The following is a 20256-nucleotide window of genomic DNA, read 5'->3' as shown; positions in this document are numbered from 1 at the left end:
TAGATCTAATGTACGAGTCCATATGCATTGTACCGTAACAGAATAAATGTCAGGATCTAACTGAAAATAACGGGTGAACCATATTATCATTTCCTTCATCCATGTACTCTCAGGGTTTGGATGCTCAATGAGGATAAACAGAACATTGCTCAAATCAACACTAGATGGATCGTTTCGGATTTGTCATTTCTATAGAAAACTCTAAGACTTATAGGGTTTGACATAACTGCGATGTAAAAAAATATCAAAACAAATTATCAACTTATTTTCCCATTAATTACAAATAAAATTCTTCAAAAACTAATTTCTAGACCATAATAAAATCTTCATAACCTACTGTTAATCTTTCTAATCCGTAATCTTACATACATAATGAACCAGCATAACCTAAATTCTTTTTTTTAATATCTAATTAAAACTTACATAGATGTATAAATCTACAACAATATTACAAAGAAAACAAATAAATTTTACTTACATAATTCTAAGGCTTATAGCGTTTCACATCTGCGATATGACATAATTTACAACAAACTATAAAAATATTTTAGACTAAATTAAAAAATTTATCAACTAAGACTATATAGTACAAATATTCTACAAATTCAAAATTCAATATGTATAACCTAGAACAAATATCGCAAATTAAATTGTACATCTACATGATAACATAATTTAATCTAAGATTTCTATCCCTACCCATTTTTCCTAGAGTAAATATTACATCCTACATAGATCTAAATTATTTCTACATACATCTAAAGCTAACAAATATTTCTAAATACATCTAACATAATTTCTATATACATCTAAATTTGTTCTCCTACTCAATTATCCTAATACAAATTATTTCTACATACTTCTAAAACAAACAAATATTGCTACATACATCTAAAATAAATAAATATCTAATTAAAATTACAAAACCTAAACAAAAAATAAACTAACAAAAACATACTAATTTTTTTTTTTTACCTTCCTTCTCCTCCCTCTTCCTCCTTGTTCCCCCTCCTTCCTCTCCTTCTCCCTCCCTCCTTTCTTCTCTTCCTCTCCTCTTTCTTCTTCCTTCTATTCTTCTTCCCTCTTCTTTCCTCTTCTTCCTCTGCTCTCTCAAGTCGGCCGAATGCGTATTTGTGGCGGGCGGGTGCAACTGATGGCTGGATTAAAGGCGAGGAGCGCGCACACGGGCCAACAGTGGGCGGCTTTCGCTCTCCTAGAGAGCGAAAACTTGGATTTTTGCACAACAATCCACCGCAAGTTTGTTTTCATGCTACGGACCCCCAAAGGTATTTTTGCTCACTGGTGGAGTGAATTATCAAGTTTTCGCTCTTTCGATAATGGAAAATATTTTCGCACTTTGTAAGAGCGAAATTTTAATTTTTTGTTGTTTCGATGGGTAAAGATATATTTTTTGCTCTTTGAAAAAGTGAAATAGTTTTCGCTCTTTGGATGAGCGGTCGTGGGTTATTTTTTGTAATTTCTCGAATTTGTGCAATATTTTTGAAATTTCCGTACAAAACAATATTATTAAAAAAAATCTAGAATTTGGGGATGAATAAACTCTATTTATTAGGAGAAATGAGTTTCTAATTCATAATCTAGTTGATGCATTAAGTTACATGGTTATATATCTACTTGTAAAAGAAATTCAGATAGAGAACCTAATGTAACGATCCATTAGTGGACTCCATAAAATGAGACACGTATCGCAAGTCACACTAAGATCCTAGCGGTTTCATCCACCTGAGCCTTCCACAAAACCTAGCTTGTGCAAACACCAGCACAGCGACACGTCATGTCAATACCAGAGACACGATTACCTCTAAATTTGTGTGACGGCAAAGGCACAACGGCACAACATGTCAATGCCAGAAGAGACGCCGTTGCTATCTCTGTTGCGTCGATCGGCTTCACTGCGACGAGACGAGGCTAGCGCTGCTGCGACTACAAGCCAAACCCGCACGTGCCGATCCCGGCCGGGGTTGGATGAGCCCGGAGCTCCCGGGTCGGTTCGGGTTCAGATTTCTAACCGGGCCCGACCGGCCAGCCCCCTTATAATCTAGGCTCGACCCGACCCGACCCGACAGAGGTCTGGGCCGGGCCGGGCCGGGCCGGGCTCCGCTGGCTCAGCGCGAGGCGAAGCTGATATATATATATATATATATATATATATATATATATATATAAATAAAAGAAATCATTGGTGGGCAGGGGCGCTCGTCGTTCACCTTCTCTCTCCTCGCGTCCAATAAAAAGGGGGGAATTTTTTTCTTTTCCTCCTCCCTTTGCCCCAAATTTGATGCTTAAACCCTCCCCGGGAGGACTCCAATCCCGACGCGCGAGCCCGCCAGCCGCCCCCGGATCTCGGCCATGGCCGCCGCGCCGCAGCAGGCCCAGGGCTCCGCTGGTACGTGCGCTCCCGGTAGTTGGATTGGGGTTTGACTTTTTTGTTTCCTTCTTCCCTTCCCTCTCTCTGCTCTCGATTGGCGTCGGGTTGTTGCTCGAGTTTTCCTGCTCGGGGTGCCGGATTCGGCGCGGGGTTGGGTCCAGGTGCGGAATTCGCGGCGGCGGCGTGATCTCGGCGGGGGTTGTTGGCGGAATCGCGGCGGGTGCGTGAGCTTCGCTTGGGTCTCTAGGTCAAGATTGGTTCGAGGGGCGCGGTTGGTTTGCTCGGCTAGAGCCCAGGAGCTGCGATTCCCTCCACGGGGTTGCGTGCTCGCGGCAAGCGGTGGGAAAAACCGCGCGGAGGGGAGGTGTTTGTGGAGCTGCGATTTGGTCGTGCTGCTTGCGTTGCGTTACGCCCTGCGAAAAGGGCAAGAGCGTCCTTTTCTTTTCTTGAGCGGGGCACGGACACGTACTGGATGATTTCGAAAGATTGGTCGAGATGCCATTTTACACGAGCTGGCGCAGTAAAGTTGGCGTCGGTACACGCAGTGGTTAAAAGTTTCAGGACAGCTCGCAACTTCGGTTCGTGATGGTAGTAGGACGTGTGGTTTACTCCTAGAACATGTTGCTGATGTTATTCTGAGCTAAGGTTTATACGATATAGTCGGAATAACGATATGCAATTCCCTTGTTATTTTTTTTAAGTTTTTATTATGCATCTTGACAATGGAACTTTCTGCAATTCCTGTCATGGACTTATGTGTGGACGTGGACGTTCTGTAGAAAGCTTGATTCCGCTGCAGTCAGAAGCTGTACTCGAGAATAACCCCTCTAAGAGTGCAAACACCAAGGAGCAGGTAATTTGTTTTATGATTTATTCCCCCCTCTCTTTTTTTGAAATGTTGCTCATGGTTTATTGTTATTGCATCAGATTCTTTCTAGTACAGAGAATATGATGTCAAGCAATGCGCATGGTGCCAGCTCCTTAAAGTTGCCAAAAGGTGCACCAGAGAAGGCTAACTCTGTCGGGAAAGGTGGAGAACAGCATTTTCTCTACCAACACAATGTGTATGCACCGCAGCCACAAGCACTCTATCCTGGAGGTTAGGTTATAACCATTTGCTGTGTATTTATGTTAGCACACACTAGGAGCATCGCTGCATAATGCACATGACAAAAATATATCCATATATACTAAATGATCATGATTCTGCTGTTTCCCTCTAAATTTGTTTTTTTACTAGTTCTACGATTGGTTATAGTTTCACTAGTCTGCTTTGTTACCTCGATTCGAATTTACTATTGCAGTATCTATCTTGGCCTTGCAAATTACTCGAATTTACTATTGTAGTATCTATCTTGGCCTTCTTATGAGGGTACATAGCAAATTATTTGATTTCAGACTTGGTTCTTTAACAATGCAGCATCTTTTCACTTTCATGGAGTGCTGTTTTTAATTTGATGTTGTTCTTTCCACCGTAGGATACATGAACCCTTCGGGGCAATGGGAAGAATATCCCCATTATGTGAATATGGAGGGCCTCCATTCTGTATCACCTGTAAGTAGCTGGATTACCAAACTGCTTTGATTTTTCTTGATAATTTTTTTCTAAATCTTGTTTTTTCTGAAGGGAATCTACAATGAGAACCAGTCACTCATGCTATCTCCTGGATATGCAAACAATCCCCAAATGATGTATGGAACTTATTCTCCTGTTTCAACCGTTGGAGATGGCCAACAATACTTCCCTGTGCACTTTCCCTTCTCAAGTCCTTACTACCAACCACCAGCTTCTCCTAGCATGGGATATTCAAACTCTGCGACAGGAATATCTCAAGGAGACCCTATGTTGCAGCAAGAGTACTTCCTTCCTGATGGCCTTCTATATTCACCCACGCCAGGGTATCATCAACCATTCAGTTCGTTCGACAGACGTAACACTTCTCCTTCTCAATTCCTTGTTTTGCTGCAAGCAAACTTTCAATGATTAATAGATTTGTCAGAGCCATGCTGAACTGATTTCGGGCCTTTTTGCAGCACCAACACAGCCAAATAGCACTCCTGGATTGTTTGGTCAAGGGAATGTACCACTGGCTTCTGGAATGGTATGCTGTCATGCAATTGGGTTCTTCACATTTTTTTAGATAATGGAAAAAAACATGTTCCAGCCTCTGCATCCTAAGATGCACGCAGCCTTTGTCTTACTACTGCTCATAAATTGGTTTACTGCATTTAATTATTTGTAATTAAGATTCAAGTGTGGTTCAACATAGAGGGTGTATTTATTAGTGGAACTCAAAATTGCTTGTTGCTTATGCTAATGGTACCCCTTATTGTTCAATGCTGATAATATATGTTATTGCAGCATCACGGATCGCTGTATGGTCCTGGATCCTACAAGGCACGCCAGCAAGGTAGCAAATTCGGTGGCAGTACTCCAAGCTGGGGTTCTGCTGGCCGCAGATTTGGTACATTTGACTTGAGTGCCAATCAACAAAGGGGGAGCATGCTATTTGGTAGTCACAATGGCTCTCTGGAGTTTATGAATGAGCAAAACCGCGGCCCACGTGCTACAAAACCAAAGATACAAGACACAGAGAATTCCTTAGGAGATGAAAAAAGTGAGAAAACTGTTCCGCTGATCGATAGCGAACTGTACAACCACCCTGGTTTCATCACCGAGTACACGGATGCAAAATTCTTTGTAATAAAGTCCTACACTGAGGACCATGTACATAGGAGCATTAAGTATAGTGTTTGGGCCAGCACAGCCAGCGGGAATAGAAAGCTGGATTCTGCTTACTGTGCGGCCAAAGAGAAAGAAGAGCATTGTCCGATTTTCTTGTTTTTCTCGGTAAGAACAGCCCCTCCCCTTTAGTTGTTTATTTTCCCTTTTAAGGAAGAATTAAGGATATTAATGGGTGCTTGGTCCTCTATTAGCATATGTTTAAGGTGCTCTCCACTTTTTATAGGTTAATGGTAGTGGTCAGTTCTGTGGTGTGGCTGAGATGATTGGACCTGTTGATTTCGACAAAAGTGTTGATTACTGGCAGCAGGACAAGTGGAGTGGCCAGTTCCCTGTTAAGTGGCACATAATTAAGGATGTCCCAAACAACCTTTTGCGGCACATCACTCTTGAGAACAATGATAATAAACCTGTGACTAACAGCAGGGACACCCAGGAGGTAAGATTTACATAATTCTGGTCTTTTTTTGTCGTTTGAATGTTTAAGCATCTAGTGACTATAGCTTTATGAATAAATTCAATAACTATTGAGGAACAAAACATGCAGGTGAAGCTGGAACACGGTCTCCAGATGTTAACCATCTTCAAGAACCATGAGACAGAGACAACAATTCTGGAGGATTTTGACTTCTATGAGCAACGGGAGAAAGCCTTGCAGGAGAACCGACGTCAACAGCAGCCTGCCAGCACTGATCCTCAGAAATCAGCAGATATATCAGAATCATTTGCTCAGGTCATCCAGTTAACTGAGACCGAGAACAATGGCAAAAACTTGAAAGCTGAGGGCACCCCAGCTGAAAACGGATCCACTGCCACGATCAAGGTGGAAGAAAACGCAAACTCGAAGGCAGACTCTGTGGAGGAAAGCAGTTGATTTATCGGGCTCCTATCTGCTAATTTCGAGCGGCAGTTGAATAGTATGCTGCTAAATGAAGGTGGGAAGGGGAAAAGAGGAGGGTTGATTGTGTTAAATATGGTCGTGCTGCTACAGTTGTACAACATCATAGGTTTTGTTTCATCTCCATTTAGGTTATAATTTCAATAACATAGTTCCAAAATTATTGTTCCCAGTTCTCTTCTATCCTGTTTTCTTTATCATCTTGCGTTGTGTCGCACCATGAATGGTGTTCAATTCTAGTGGTTTAGCCATAAGAAGCTGCAGAATTATGGCGCAGGAGCTTCCCATATTCTGCAGTTGGATGATGATACTTTGGAGTTTCTCTGTGTCCATCCTTCTCTTGTGTATTTTCAGAGCAAATCCAAATCTTGTGTATTTTCAGCTTGTTATGCTCTCATCATGTACAATTCATAGTAGTTCCCTTGGTCAAAATGCTTCGTAGTCCAACACCTAATAGCAACGGGAGAAAAAAAAAGCATGCTGCCCCCACCCCCCTCTTTTCAATCTAAATCATCCAAGCTCTGATTCCAAACTGACAATTGAAGTAGAAAATCTGAAAAAAATACGTGCAAGAGTTTGCAAGCATCACAGGACTGACCATGACTTGCTAACATTTTGCCCAGCTCACAATAGGGAAACCGATGCTCATCAAGGCGAAGTTACAGAACTTAGTCAAACAGAACTCGACCTCATTCAGAACAATGACAGGAGCAAATTCATGCTAGTTAATTATACATAATATTATATACCTTGAAGCATCAAAGTTTCCACATGTCGCCGCAGAATGATCAACACACAAACAGCGCGGCGAGAACATGCATTTGTTACAACAAAAGGCATGAAGTTAAGGATAGAACTATTTCTGCTACAATCACACTGATGACAACGGAAGCTAGGTATAATCTACGATAAACATGTCAAGACAGAAAGGATTCATTGGAGTATACACACACTCAGGTCGGCTTTCTGCTTCTGAAACGCGAGTCTATTAATATGATAAATACACAGGATTAAACCTCTCTTCAGGTCCCTTTTTCCTGGATTCTGCCTGACTCAGTCTAGAGTCATCGGTTGGGAGATGCAACAGCGGAATCGGGCCTTACGGACAGTGTTCATGACCTCCATCTCCACCTGTTCCAGCATCCTGACAACCTCAGTGAATGGGGGACGGACTTCTGGGTTTGCGTCCCAGCACCTGGTCATGATCTCCCCAAGGGCAGGGAGGCAGTCATGGGGTATGGCTGGACGGACGCCTTTGTTAACCACAGCAAATGCAGCTTGCACCGCAGTCATGTTTGCAAACGGAACGTTCCCAGTTACGAGCTCCCACAGGACGATGCCAAAACTGTAGACATCAACTTTCTGGTTGTATGGTCTATGCTGGATCATCTCACTGCAAGTGGAATAATAGGAAGTTAGTACATCAGAAATAAACAAAACAAAATACTATGAGCTGCAGTTGGTCCAATTCTAGTATTATACAAAGCACTGTAAGAATCTTGTGTATGTGTGTGTTGGGGGGGTGGGGTGTAGAATATATTCTACACCCCGGCTCAGCCCAGCACTCCCCCCTTGGGGCCACGCACGTGCCCACACCACGCTCGCCATGTGCCGCTTGTCCTATGTCATCCGCTTAGTAGTTGTCCAGTAGCTATCATCCAGTAATTCTTTAGTAGTTCTGTCGTTCAGTAGTTATGTCAGTAGCTGGATAACCACTAAAAATTGTTCAGTAGTGTCAGTAGTTACAAATCATAGTAAAATTATTCAGTAGTTTATACCAGTAGTGTTAGCAGTTATCAGTAGTTTTTTCAGTAGTATCAGTATTGTGACTCAAAACTACTGAACACTAAACTACTAGGTGTATTAGGTGCTCAGTAGTATTCAATAGTCCAGTAGTGTCAATAGTATTAGAAAACTATTGACACTTACTAGGTGGGCACGGGTACGCGGGGACACGTAGCGCACTCTGCTGCGTGCTAGCAGGGGCTGGGCCGAACAGGCGGGTGTGGTGTGGGTTGGTTGGAGGGGTCCGGTTGGGTGCTAGGTGTAGAATACCACTACCGAGCGTGTGTGTACATAGTCGTGTATGTTGGTAGTATATATATTATTGAATAGAATATGATGGTGCAATTTGAAGAATAAAAGGACCAGACTTACACGTCCTATGCACAAAGTTTTCAAGGTGTTCACTAGTTGTCTAGTTCCCACCTAAGTTGCCACTCAGCAAAATCTAATATGATGCCAAGTATGATCAACACAAAGATTCTTTTTCCATGATAGCAAATAAAACACTTCTAACAATGCACTTACAAAAGTTTTAGTGAGATGGGCAAAAGGAGTGTGCATGAATAAAAAAACATGAGAACCAAAGTAGTTAGAATAACATTAATCCTTAAGAGCGTCAGCATTTCAGTGTTACCAAAATCAGTTACATAATTAATTTGAACATAAAATTATGAACCCTCTATCTGGATCTTCTGTGGATTTAACATGTACATGCTTGCCTGCAAATATACTAAGACGCAAGTGGCAAACAAGAACAACTGAGACATGTCAGTGTGACCTTTCTCCGTGTAATCTAGCAAGTTGTCAGATTTCACCTTTACTTTTTCTGAGAAGATTCCACCTTTACTTGACAATGCCATGCTTGGTAGTTTGTGGTAACCGTCATAGTACTGCCAACATACAGTGCTATACTTAGGGCTGTGAGAAAAGCTCAAAGCTCATAAGCTACTCAGGGTTGGCTCAATATCAGCTCATAAAAGAAAAGGAGACAAGCTTTGGCAACTCTCTGATTTGGTTCTAGAGCCTAGATTGGATGGTCTGGTTTTTATTCATTTGAATTGTCCACAAAAGAATCACATCTTCCATCATTTAATAGATGGATACTTAATTAAGACCTAGAGCTTCTGTACGTGGAAATATTCTTATCACTATGAAAGTACTGATTTTTTAAGTATATTGACCGTTTTCTAGTAGTTTGTTAATAGATTTTGAATGCTTTCGTAACTTCAGCCTTTATAGTTATTTCTAACTATCCACCTACTTACCAATAAGGGTAAGTTAGATGTATATGCATAGTTGTGTATTTGCTCTCTAGTATAGGGTGTTTTCTGCATATGTACCATACCCTGTATATCCCCTTTGTGGCTTAGTAATACAGATGAGTTGCTCATTTCTAACATGGTAGCAGAGCCTATGGAGCTCCCGGTCCGCATCTCGCCATCACCGTCGGCCGGCGAGAGCAACTCCCTCTCTCCTCTCCTCTTCTCTCAAACCCACCCTCCGCCGGCTGCACCGCTGCGCCGACGGGGCCCGCCGCCGCCTCTTCTCGCGCAGCTGCTATCGAGATTCACACGGCCGCCGCCAAGATCCACCCAAATCCACGTGCCACGGCAGCCCAGATCCACGTGTTCCCTCCGTCGGCTAGATCCGCTCGGCTGCCACCGCTTCTTCACGCGTCGCTGCCGCCGAGATCCGCGCCGCCGCCACCGCTGAGATTCGCGCTGTTGCTGCCCCCGCCGTCACCACCGTCCACTTCCGCTGGCCGCGCTGACCGGCTTTGTCCATGCGACTGCTGCTGCCCCTGCCGTCCACCTATGTCGACCGTGCCGCCGCACCGACTGGCTTCGTCCAAAGCCGACATCTTGCTCGTTTTGAGCTCTGCTGACACCCCCCTCTCCGTCAGTCCGTCGTCAGCCTCTTTTATTCCAAAAAAACAAAAAACAAAAAACAGGTTGTTCCTTTTCGTTCACCGGTTGTCATGGTATCCTCTAGGAAACCGGGTGCCATTTCGATTCTGCGATGTCCTGTCTTCTTCAATGGCACCAACTTCCGAAAGTTTACGGTGCACATGGGTGGTTAGCAGCTATGGGGCTATTTCACTGGCAAGCAGCCCTGTCCGCCTTGCCCCACTTTGCTGACTCCACCCATTTACCCGACAGATGCTGCCAAGGTTGTTCTTCTCGACGCTTTCGAGAATGAGATGGAGACCTACCAGTCCGATCTCGCCATCTACGAGACTTGGTTGCGTGAGGAGCGAATTGCGAAGGCCATCTTGGTTGCTAGCATGGAGGTTGATCTTTCGATGTCCATTACGGGCCTCACCACTACTCAGTTGATGTGGGCTCACCTTCGTCGTTGCTATGAGATTTGTAACGAAGCATTATACATTGTTGTCGTCAAGGAGTCTCAGTCTCTTCGCCAACTTGACTCCACCGTGGAGTTTCACCGCCAGATGTCTGCTGTTTGGCAACGTCTTGACAGCTTGGGTGTCGAGTTCTGTGGTACTAGCACTTGCAGGTGCTGTGATCGCCACTGGGATCAGCGGGAGATACTTCGTCTCCACGAGTTCCTCTCTTGACTCCAGCCTGAGTTTGAGATCGTCAAGTCACAGGTGCTGACCCGCTGTCCGCGCCCTTTGCTTGATGAGGCGATGTCTGAGCTGCAGGCTGAGGAGACGCGTCTTCGAGAGGCGGGTGTGAGTGGGGCTTAGCAGTCCACCTCTGTTCTGACTGCATGAGTCCTGTCTCCAGCTCACACCCTCCTCCCAAGTGCCTCCGCCTTCTTCGTCGCCCTCGTCCTTCTCGACGGTGGCGGGGGCACCTTCTGGAGTTGTCTACAACTACTGTGACAGTCCGGGCCATGTTGCTAAGGTCTGTCGTAAGAAACAGCGTGACAGGCAGGCACGTCGTGGTGGACGCCCCTCGTTGGGCTCTAGTGGTCCCTCTACCTAGTCAGGTCCTTGCTTGGTGTCCACCGCCGAGCAGGAGGTCCTTGCGCTGTTTCACTGCCTTGCTACCACAGTACACGAGACTACTACTCAGGCTTTTGGTTCCACACCTCCTACCCCTTCTCACCACCCAGGTACTTCATCCAAATGGTTCCTTGATTCTAGTGCTTTTTTTCATATGACTCCTGATTCGACTCAGCTATCTTATTTGGCCTCTCTTAGTTCTCCTCTCATTGTTCAAACAGCTGATGGCACTTGTCTTCCTGTTACTGGCCAGGGCACTCTTTCTACTTTATCCTTTCATGTTCCTACTGTTTCTCATGTGCCCCAGCTCACTATGCAGTTGATGTCCGTTGGGCAGATTACTGATCATGGATGTCGTATCATTCTTGAGGCCGACTCTTGTTGTGTTCAGGATCTCCATACCGGTCTTATGGTGGGGACTGGTCCTAGGCGTCATGACTCCCAACACCTTTGAAAGCTCGATTGGCTTCGTCTTCCTTCGCATCCTTCGGATTGCCAGTCATCCAGTTCCCCTGCTTCCGTGTCAACTGCTTCTTCTGACGTCACCTTTGTGCAGTGGCATCGCTATCTAGGTCATCTTTCGGGTTCTAGACTGTCCACTTTAGTTGGTAGTGGTGTCTTGGGTCCTGTTTTTAGTGATGTTGCTCTTCATTGTACGGGTTGCAAGCTTGAAAAACAGCTGCAACTCCCTTATCCTTCTTGTGCTTCTATGTCTCAGCGCCCATTTGACCTTATTCACTCTGATATATGGGGTCGTGCTCCCTTCGTTTTGAAAGGGGATCACTCTTATTATGTGATCTTTATTGATGACTATTCGCATTTTACTTGGATTTATCTTATGTCTTCTTGTGGTCAGTTCCTCTCTATTTACTAGCAGTTTGCCACTATGATTCACACTCAGTTTGATTGTCACATTCGAGCTTTCCGTGCTGACTCTACTGGTGAGTACATCTCCGATGCGCATCGTCGTTATCTAGCTAACCAGGGTACCCTTGCTCAGTTCTCTTGCCCTAGTGCTCATTCTCAAAATGGTGTGGCTGAGCGCAGGCACCGTCACATCCTTGAGACTGCTCGCGCTCTTCTGATCCCCTCTGACCTCCCCCCCCCCCCCCCACACACACTTCTAGGTTGAGGCGGTCTCTTCAGGTGTCTTTCTCATTAACAAGCAACCGTCCACTGTTCTTTAGGGTTCTAGTCCATATGAGCGCCTCTTTGGTAGTCCTTACAGTCACCTTCGTTGTTTTGGGTGCGTCTGCTATATTCTCCTTCCTCCTCGTGAGCGCACCAAGCTAACCGCTCAGTCAGTTGAGTATGTCTTCCTTGGATACAGTACGTAGCACAAGGGTTATCGCTGCTACGACCATGTTGCCCGTCGGATGAGGATTTCTAGGGATGTCACCTTTGACGAATCCCATTCTTACTACCCTCGTTCATCTAAATGAGTCTCGTTCTTTTCTCACTCTTCCTAATTTGTACTTTCTGTTGCCACGTTTTCCGTTGCCGTCTACCTCCTCCCCAACGCCACCCTTATAAGTTGCATCATCACCCTCATCTTCATGCCCTTCATCTCCTGTTCCACCTCCGATTACTTCTTTTCCCCATTCGGTGATTCCTCCTTCTCTTGAGATCACTCACTACTATACTCGTCGTCTGCATCCTGTTTCACCACCTAACTCCTCTCCTTCTCTTCTCGAACCTGCTCCAGCACCCCCTCGGTACGATCTTCGTGATCATCATGCCATTCGGCCTCCCGAGCGCTATGGCTTCACAGCTGCTACTCTTGTCGAGCCCATGAGCTATCGCGAGGCTGCTATCCACCATGAGTGGTAGCATGCCATGGCTAAAGAGATCGCTGTCTTGGAGCGTACTGGCACTTGGAATCTTGTTCCCTTACCGCCTCATGTCATACCTATCACTTGTAAGTGGATCTACAAGGTCAAGACTCGCTCTGATGGCTCACTTGAGGGCTACAAAGCTTGCCTTGTAGTGCGGGGTTTCCAGTAGGAGCACGGTGGTGACTATGATGAGACTTTTGCTTCCGTTGCTCATATGACCACTGTTTGGACTCTTCTAGCTATCGCTTCTGTTCGTCAGTGGTCTATCTCTCAGCTTGACATCAAGAATGCATTCCTTAATGGCGAGCTACGAGAGGAGGTCTACATGCAGCCACCTCTGGGGTACTCTATCCCTGATGGCATGGTTTGCCGGTTGCGTTGTTCTCTTTACAGCCTCAAGCAGGCTCCTCGTGCCTGATTTGAGCGCTTCTCTTCAGTTGTCAGTGATGCTGGCTTTCAGCCTAATGACTACGACCATGCTCTCTTTATTCACACTTCCTCTCGTGGCCGCACGCTTCTTCTCTACGTTGATGACATGATCATCACTGGCGACGACCCTCAGTTTATTGACTTTGTGAAGCAGCGTCTCAGTAACAAGTTCTTGATGTCTGACCTGGGTCCTCTTCGCTATTTCCTTGGGATTGAGATCTCATCCACACCTGACGACATATATCTCTCCTAGGAGAAGTACATCCAGGAGTTTCTTGCTTGAGCGACTCTCACTTATCAATCAGCGCACGGTTGATACACCCATGGAGCTGGGTCTTCACCTACGCTCCACTGATGATGAGCCCCTTGCTGATCCTACTCGTTATCGTCATCTTGTTGAGAGTCTTGTCTACTTTTGGATCACTCGTCCTGACATCTCTCTGTTCACATCCTGAATCAGTTTGTTTCTGCTCCATCTCAGATCCACTACACTCCCCTTCTTCATGTACTCCGATATCTCAGTGGTACCGATTCTCGTCGTCTTTTCTTTCCTCGCTCTGGTTCCCTCCAGCTTCAGGCGTATTCTGATGCGACCTGGGCTAGCGATTCCTCTGACCGCCGTTCTCTCTCTGCCTATTGTGTCTTCCTTGGCTCCCCCTTGATTGCTTGGAAAACCAAGCAGACTGCAGTTTCCCGTTCGAATGTTAAGGCTGAGTTGCGGGCTATGGCTGCGTTGACAGCTGAGGTCACCTGGCTACAGTGGCTCCTTGAGGATTTTGGTGTGACGGTTACTGCACCGACTCCTCTCTCCTCTAACAGCACTGGTGCGATCAGTATTGCTCGGGATCCCGTGAAGCATTAACTTACCAAACAAATCGGAGTTGATGCTTCCTATATGAGATCGCAGGTGCAGGGCGAGGTTGTCTCTTCATTATGTGCCTTCAGAGCTTCAGTTAGCATATTTCTTCACTAAGGCACATACAAGGGCACAACACACCTTTTTTCTCTCCAAACTCAGTGTTGTAGATCCACCATGTGTTAGATGTATATGCATAGTTGTGTTTTTACTCTCTAGTATAGGGTGTTTTCTGCATATGTACCATACCCTGTATATCCCCTTTGTGGCTTAGTAATATAGATGAGTTGCTCATTTCTAACAATACCGAAACTTTATAATGCTCTTTAGTAATTTAATTGATTTGAATATTTTTCTATGGGCCAAATCCATAGGCAGTGGGCTCTCCGCTTTGACACGCGGCAAGGTTCTGATTTAGGTCACATCATCCAGATCGTTTGCGGGCCATCCGATCCATAGTCACCAAGTTCTCGAGTCGATGGGGTCAAGGAACTCTACTCGCGAAAGGTTTCGACAAAGCAGGAACCAGATTGTTCCTGTGTTCTCAAAACGGGGACGGCGTTCCTGGAACGAGGAATGTGGCATGGTTCCACGTTCCTGGTGACTTCCGATCACATTAGGACAAACGGGAAAAGCGACGTGCAACCGCTCTCATCCTTAACATGGATGTTTGGATCTTTTGCATCCTTAGCTAGACAAGAGCAAAACTTGCCCATTTAGGCTACGAAGAGCTCGTTTTACAACTCACTAACATATGAGTCCAAACCCCACATATCAAGGAGAGGAATGACCAAAACAAGCATGAGGCTGGCAAGAACAAGGTTATCCCTCTATGTCATATCTTAAGCGAGACTATTTGTTTAACTGCTTAAACCTAGAAATGTGTGGAGTGAGTACTTAAAACCTCAATTTTTATTGATTTTGTATAAAACAAGGACATTCTCATTAGGAGCAACAAAGAACTCAATCTCATTGGGGGCGGCATAGGTGACAATGACTAGCTAGCCTAGGTAGGGTAATGGATGATGACGACTAGGTCATTTGGGGGTGTGGTGCAACTTGCCAAGGGTATAGTTTACCATATGGGTACAATAAGTTTAGATATTTTCCGACTGACTGATTGGTCAAAGTTCGAAGCGGACTTGGGAAGCTCTCTTGAATATTTGTCAGATTTCAAATCGAAGTTCAATAATTTTTTGTCAGATTTTGTGATAGAAGTGGCAGTGTGCATATGGAAATAAATAATTCCAGGGTTTTGGTTGAATAATTATTTGGATGCTTACATATTTGATTGTTGTTGCTTGACATCTTCATCCGTATTCGTTTTGTGTAATATTTGGCTAGAATTATTATCATATTCGTTTTGATTTTTATATGCTTTGTATTCATGAACAAGGCAATTTGTTTTGTATTGATGCCTGAATATCCATGTGACTTGGGAGGGCGAATATGGAAACAAATAATTCTAGGGTTCTGGTTGAATAATTATCCGGATGCTAACATATTTGATAGTTGTTGCTTGACATCTTCGTCTGTATTCGTTTTGTGAGATATTTGGCTGGAATTGTTATCAAATCATTTTGATTTGTATATCCTTCGTATTCCTGAACAAGACAATTTGCTTTTGTATTGATGCCTAAATATCCCCGTGACTCTGAATCTCGAAAAAAATTTAGGATAGGATACGAGATGAGGGATATCCAATCAAATTTTGCCAAACAAGGAACTTCCAAATGTTGCTCGTTGAGGTGTAGCCATTTCCTTTTGTGTTGCTCATGTGCATTCCTGCCTGATGTAGCCTAATTGGCTATCTTCTAAGGTCAAACAAAAGGCAAATATGATTGCGGCTCATCGAGGATCGTATTGCATGAAGTATAACTCATTTCCTTCCACATTGCTTGACAACTTCCACCTCTCAGTGCAAGTCTTGACATGTAAGGCTAGAATAGTAAATATCATGTGCACATAGTCCTCTTTTACTCTTCTAAGAGCCTATGGGGAAAATTTGGTTCGTAATGCGGTGATGTGCCTTGGTGTACCCCAACTTTACAACCATTTGCATCATGAGGTAGCCATCAAAACACCCACCTAAGATGCTAGACACACAAGGAGGAAGAAGAAAGGAAGGGGAAGAGAGAACATTGGCGGTCCACTTGCCCCGTCCACTCAGCAAAGAAGCAACTACGTATGGAAAGTAGAAAAAAACCCTTAGCCTTCTTCCTCCCACATCGGCATATCACTCAACCTCTTCTATGTGCTTCTACCCCCAACCCTTGACTTTGCCACCCCCTTACCCTTGCCTCTGCCATGACCTCTCGCATGTAGTAGACAGTAACAGTTGGGAGTAGTAGTAAACGATGGGGTGGCGAAATCTGGCAGAAAGGTAGCATAGCAGGATGTCGAGGTGGAAAGATCCATTGGCAAGAGGCTTCAGTCGCCAACATGGAGGCTTCAATCGGGCATGGAGGCTTCAGTCGGACATGGAGGCTTCAATCGGACACCGAACATGGTGAATAAGCCACCTAACCTGCCGCGCCTACCACCACCCAACTGCTTGGAGCCAACTTTTTCTGTCCAAATGCACCTAGGCAAGCTGACCACATGCCTCGCTGATTTTGGCAAGGGGGTGCCACCTAATGCCTAGATGGCCACCTTTTATAAGATAGCGACGAGTTTTGTTGTACCAAGATCGTATATTTGTATGTAACCGCCCAAAAAAGGTCCACCTTAGGCCCGAATTTGTATCTATTATTTGTCTAGGCAATGAAGAGTTGAAGACAACACAATGATCACAAAAAATGTGGTTTTAATTGATATTGATTCCCGGCATGGGGAAACGGAAAAAGGCAAAGGGAAAAAGGCGCTTTTACAAGATCCCCCTCTCTATGTTAGTGGAAGATATCGGGGTTTATAATTTTGCAAACAAAATTCATGCAACAACCTAAGTTAAACTGACTTTGTTGAAGGATACAACAAACCAAATTTTGTTTGCAAAATGAAACCAAGTTGTAGACAAGGTCCAAGATAAGGATATATCAGAATACGGTAAATAATTTTCCTGTATCAAAGGCCTCTAAGTGACATTCTAGCGACTTCAAACAGTCAATCACCATTCCTGGCAAAACCCATATATGGAACTATGAAGCAACAGTAACATGATTCAACTAAGTAGACCTGGTCAATCAAATAGTAGACTAAATGAATTGAAGCATACCAAATAAATAAAAGTCTACACGTATAGTGACAAACTGAAAATCAACTGGCATGTGCATGTTAATGAATCCAGACAGGTGCAAGTAAAGTTTCCCTGCACCAACCTTCTCTTCTCCTAAAATCGGCTTTAATCAGCCCAGATGTGATCATGCAACACATGATTGAGAAAAAAGAATAACCATCAGAAAATAATATTCCCACTGACATCATGTTAGTAAAAACAATTGTATAAAATTAAACAGCTTCACACGTTCTGCAATTAAGACCAACTAAATTTGCTCCGTCGACAAGTGGCAACTAATATAACTCTACATATAATTAAATAACTAAAAAAGTATGTCAGATCTAAGATGACAATACTTCATGGACCTCTTGGTGGAAGAATGATGTGTGCATAAATGATTTCGTAAGGAATGCTGCAACAAATGCGATCTAATATCTTAGACAGCAACAGTTTACTATAAACACCCATCCATAAAACCTTAGGTGAAGAAACATATTGATTCCTAGAGTGGCATTCTACTTCACTATGCCTAAATAGTAAGCAATATTTGAACCCATGTGGCCATGTCCAAGAAATTCCAGAACATCTCCAATGGGAGCAATGCATATTTTATATGTACAAATGCTTGATTTGGCAAACCACTCTCAGTATTAAATAAAAAGCCAAAAAAAACTCTCATAAACAGGTAATTCTGGACAGAAACAGTATGGAAATTTTACATGCAAGTCAACATACAGTTTTGCACAATCAAGTATTCAATACATGTCAGTAAATGATAAAATTAAGTCAATTTTTGGAGAAACAGCTCCAATGAAAATTACCCAGTTGATAGACCAAGAATACATTATCTAATATAGGAACAATGGATATAATTTAAATCTACAGTACCAGTCATGAACATGTTACAGGTAAACAGTATAAAAAAAGAACAAGAAACCACCGAAATTGCATGTCTTATTATCAAACAATGAAGCTGATTTGCATTGTTCAGAAATATAACGACTAATTAAAGTAAGCAAGGCAAAGAGCATGTGTGTTCAACTTACGGAGCCATCCAACGGTATGTTCCTGTTTCAGGTGTCATCCCCTCAGTCTTTACTTCAATCCTAGCTACTCCAAAGTCAGCAATCTTAATCGACTTATCACCAGAAATCAGGAGGTTGTCTGACTTAAGATCTCTGTGAATGAATCCAAGGCCATGAACATAGGCCATGCCATGTGCAACATCTAGCGCCTGCTTCACTGCCAGCTTCAGCGGAACGGACCTGTTCTGCCTCCTACTCAAGAAATTCTTGAGAGATCCACCTTTTGCATACTCTGTGACAATACACCAAACCATCGGCTTCCTGCATGCCCCAACGAACTTAACTATATTTGGGTGCCTCAACGTTGCTAGCATCATAACTTCTTGCACAAATTGCTGCTCCAACAATTGAGCTTTCTCCGGGTCAGCCTCTGGTCGCTCCAAAAGCTTAATGGCAACATCCATACCGTTGTATATTCCCCTGTAGAGCTTCCCGAAGGCACCTTGTGCAAACGGCATTCCTATGTGCAGCTTCCCCAAATCCATGGTCCACTCCTCATAATTCTTGAGCGTCTCAGTTGGGAACCTACTGTCCATCAAAGCCTGTGCCAATGCATCCTCACTCAAGGCATGCGACACCCGCCCAGGACGGAAAATGCTGTTCCCAACAGAGTAACTGGCCACAATAACAGGTCCCCTGAGACCAGGATGGCCAAGCATCCCAGTACGAGAGTCGCTAGAACAAACACTGCTGTCCACAGACATTGCAATGGAACCACCGTGCATGCTGGTCTGCATGCTGTTGAGGCTCTCGATTGACATGTTGGAGCCCTCCCCTAACTTTTGGTAGTACGTCATGTCACAAAAGTTCCCACCATCAAGGCCACCCACGGCGCCAATGAACCCAGGGAATTTGGCGCCTTGCGCCATTCTTCGACAACTAAAATCTTAGCTTCCACTACGACTCCACTCTTCCTTGCTCCCTTACAGAGCTTCCCCAAAGGCGATTACCTGCTAACAAGGAACATAGAAGAGATCACAAACGACGGAAACATACTAGATGCAACTACAGCAAAGCAAGAGGATCAAAGCTTTCATTAATACAACAACAACAATTTCCACAGCCAACATAAAAACATTCAAGAAATTGTACTTAGGAACCCAACAAAGACTAGAAACACATACTACTACAAAACTAGTAAAAATATCACATCTTTCGACACAAGAACTATAATTTCCACAACCACCAACATGCAAGCATAGAAGAGAACTAAAATTTGATACTCCACACCACAACAAGATAATCCAAGGAGCCCAAAAGAAGCAACCTTAAATCCCTAACTTAGTACGTTCAAACCAATCCCAAAATGGCAATCTTTACACCAAACATGCAACGCCCAGCCTTTCCAAAACTAAATCGAACCCCAGATAGAAACCCCAAGAGCCTCACCAACAGGCCAAATCAAAGCAACCCCGGCGCCGGACTACACCCGCCACCAAATCGACCTCACCCGTCACCAACCCACAGCACTCGACCCCAAGAAGAAGAGACCAGCGCGGACCGAAAGCGCCCACCTTTGGCTCCCGGAACGCGCCTCGCCGCTACCAACCAACTGGAGTCCGCCCCGCCGCGCGGATTCCGGCGATCCGGGGTCCGATCGGAGCCGCGGATGCGGCGGCCGCGGCGCCGGGACCCCTCGCCGCTGGACCGAGCCGTTGCCCGCGAGGCCGGGGGACGGAGGCGGCGGTGACTGGTGGGTGGGAGGGGGGAGGAAAGGGGAAGGGAAGGGGAAAAGATCACGAATTCACGAGAGAGGCGACTCCACTCTCTCTCTCTCGCTGTCGCTCTCCTAGAGTAAAGTGTGCGGGAGCTCCTAACAAGGATCATTACCTGCGGGATTAACCACGTGTCGGGGCGATTAGAGAGGGTAATTAAGGGCAGCGCTACGCGGGGTGGTTGGGGATTCGAGCGCTGGCGAGGGGCTTCCGTGTAAATTGCTGCGTCATCGTGGCCGCGGGCCACCGTTCCGGGCTGCAACGCGCCAACGGGAGTGCGTTGGCAAACCTGGCCGGAGTGCCCCGTGCTCACGACGGACGTGCATGGACATT

At 44.8% G+C, this 20256-nt stretch overlaps 2 protein-coding genes across 3 annotated transcripts; one reads left to right on the top strand and one right to left on the bottom strand.

Annotated features, from left to right (window-relative positions):
• The first annotated feature begins 2197 nt into the window (after nt 1-2197).
• LOC133898725 (YTH domain-containing protein ECT1-like) lies at nt 2198-6414 on the top strand. The gene is made up of 9 exons (XM_062339410.1): nt 2198-2407; nt 3169-3242; nt 3317-3488; nt 3868-3944; nt 4017-4320; nt 4424-4491; nt 4752-5240; nt 5359-5571; nt 5680-6414. The coding sequence occupies exons 1-9, from the start codon at nt 2371-2373 to the stop codon at nt 6004-6006; spliced, it is 1761 nt and encodes a 586-aa protein (XP_062195394.1). The 5' UTR covers nt 2198-2370; the 3' UTR covers nt 6007-6414.
• Nucleotides 6415-6749: 335 nt separating this feature from the next.
• On the bottom strand, nt 6750-20002 carry LOC133898726 (serine/threonine-protein kinase STY13-like). Of its 2 annotated transcripts, none has more exons than XM_062339411.1 (3): nt 19723-19998; nt 18170-19158; nt 6750-7423 (listed from the first exon to the last, which is right to left on the bottom strand). In XM_062339411.1, the coding sequence occupies exons 2-3, from the start codon at nt 19075-19077 to the stop codon at nt 7084-7086; spliced, it is 1248 nt and encodes a 415-aa protein (XP_062195395.1). In that variant the 5' UTR covers nt 19078-19158; nt 19723-19998; the 3' UTR covers nt 6750-7083. The 2 variants fall into 2 exon arrangements, with proteins under 2 accessions (XP_062195395.1, XP_062195396.1); XM_062339412.1 differs by lacking the exon at nt 6750-7423 and adding an exon at nt 7561-7708 and having other exon boundaries at nt 19723-20002.
• Between the last annotated feature and the right edge of the window lie 254 nt (nt 20003-20256).

Source organism: Phragmites australis, chromosome 18, assembly GCF_958298935.1.
Source record: "Phragmites australis chromosome 18, lpPhrAust1.1, whole genome shotgun sequence".
Taxonomy (NCBI): Eukaryota; Viridiplantae; Streptophyta; class Magnoliopsida; order Poales; family Poaceae; genus Phragmites; species Phragmites australis.
Note: the sequence above shows the minus strand (reverse complement) of the source record. Positions and strands in the feature narration are given on the sequence as shown.

Coding starts and splice junctions, on each gene's coding strand:
- LOC133898726 (XM_062339411.1), bottom strand. CDS start 19,077: ATGGCGCAAGGCGCCAAATTCCCTGGGTTCATTGGCGCCGTGGGTGGC. Junction 7,424..18,169: donor ACATACCGTTGGATGGCTCC/GTAAGTTGAACA, acceptor TTCCACTTGCAG/TGAGATGATCCAGCATAGAC.
- LOC133898725 (XM_062339410.1), top strand. CDS start 2,371: ATGGCCGCCGCGCCGCAGCAGGCCCAGGGCTCCGCTG. Junction 3,489..3,867: donor ACAAGCACTCTATCCTGGAG/GTTAGGTTATAA, acceptor TTTCCACCGTAG/GATACATGAACCCTTCGGGG. Junction 5,572..5,679: donor ACAGCAGGGACACCCAGGAG/GTAAGATTTACA, acceptor CAAAACATGCAG/GTGAAGCTGGAACACGGTCT.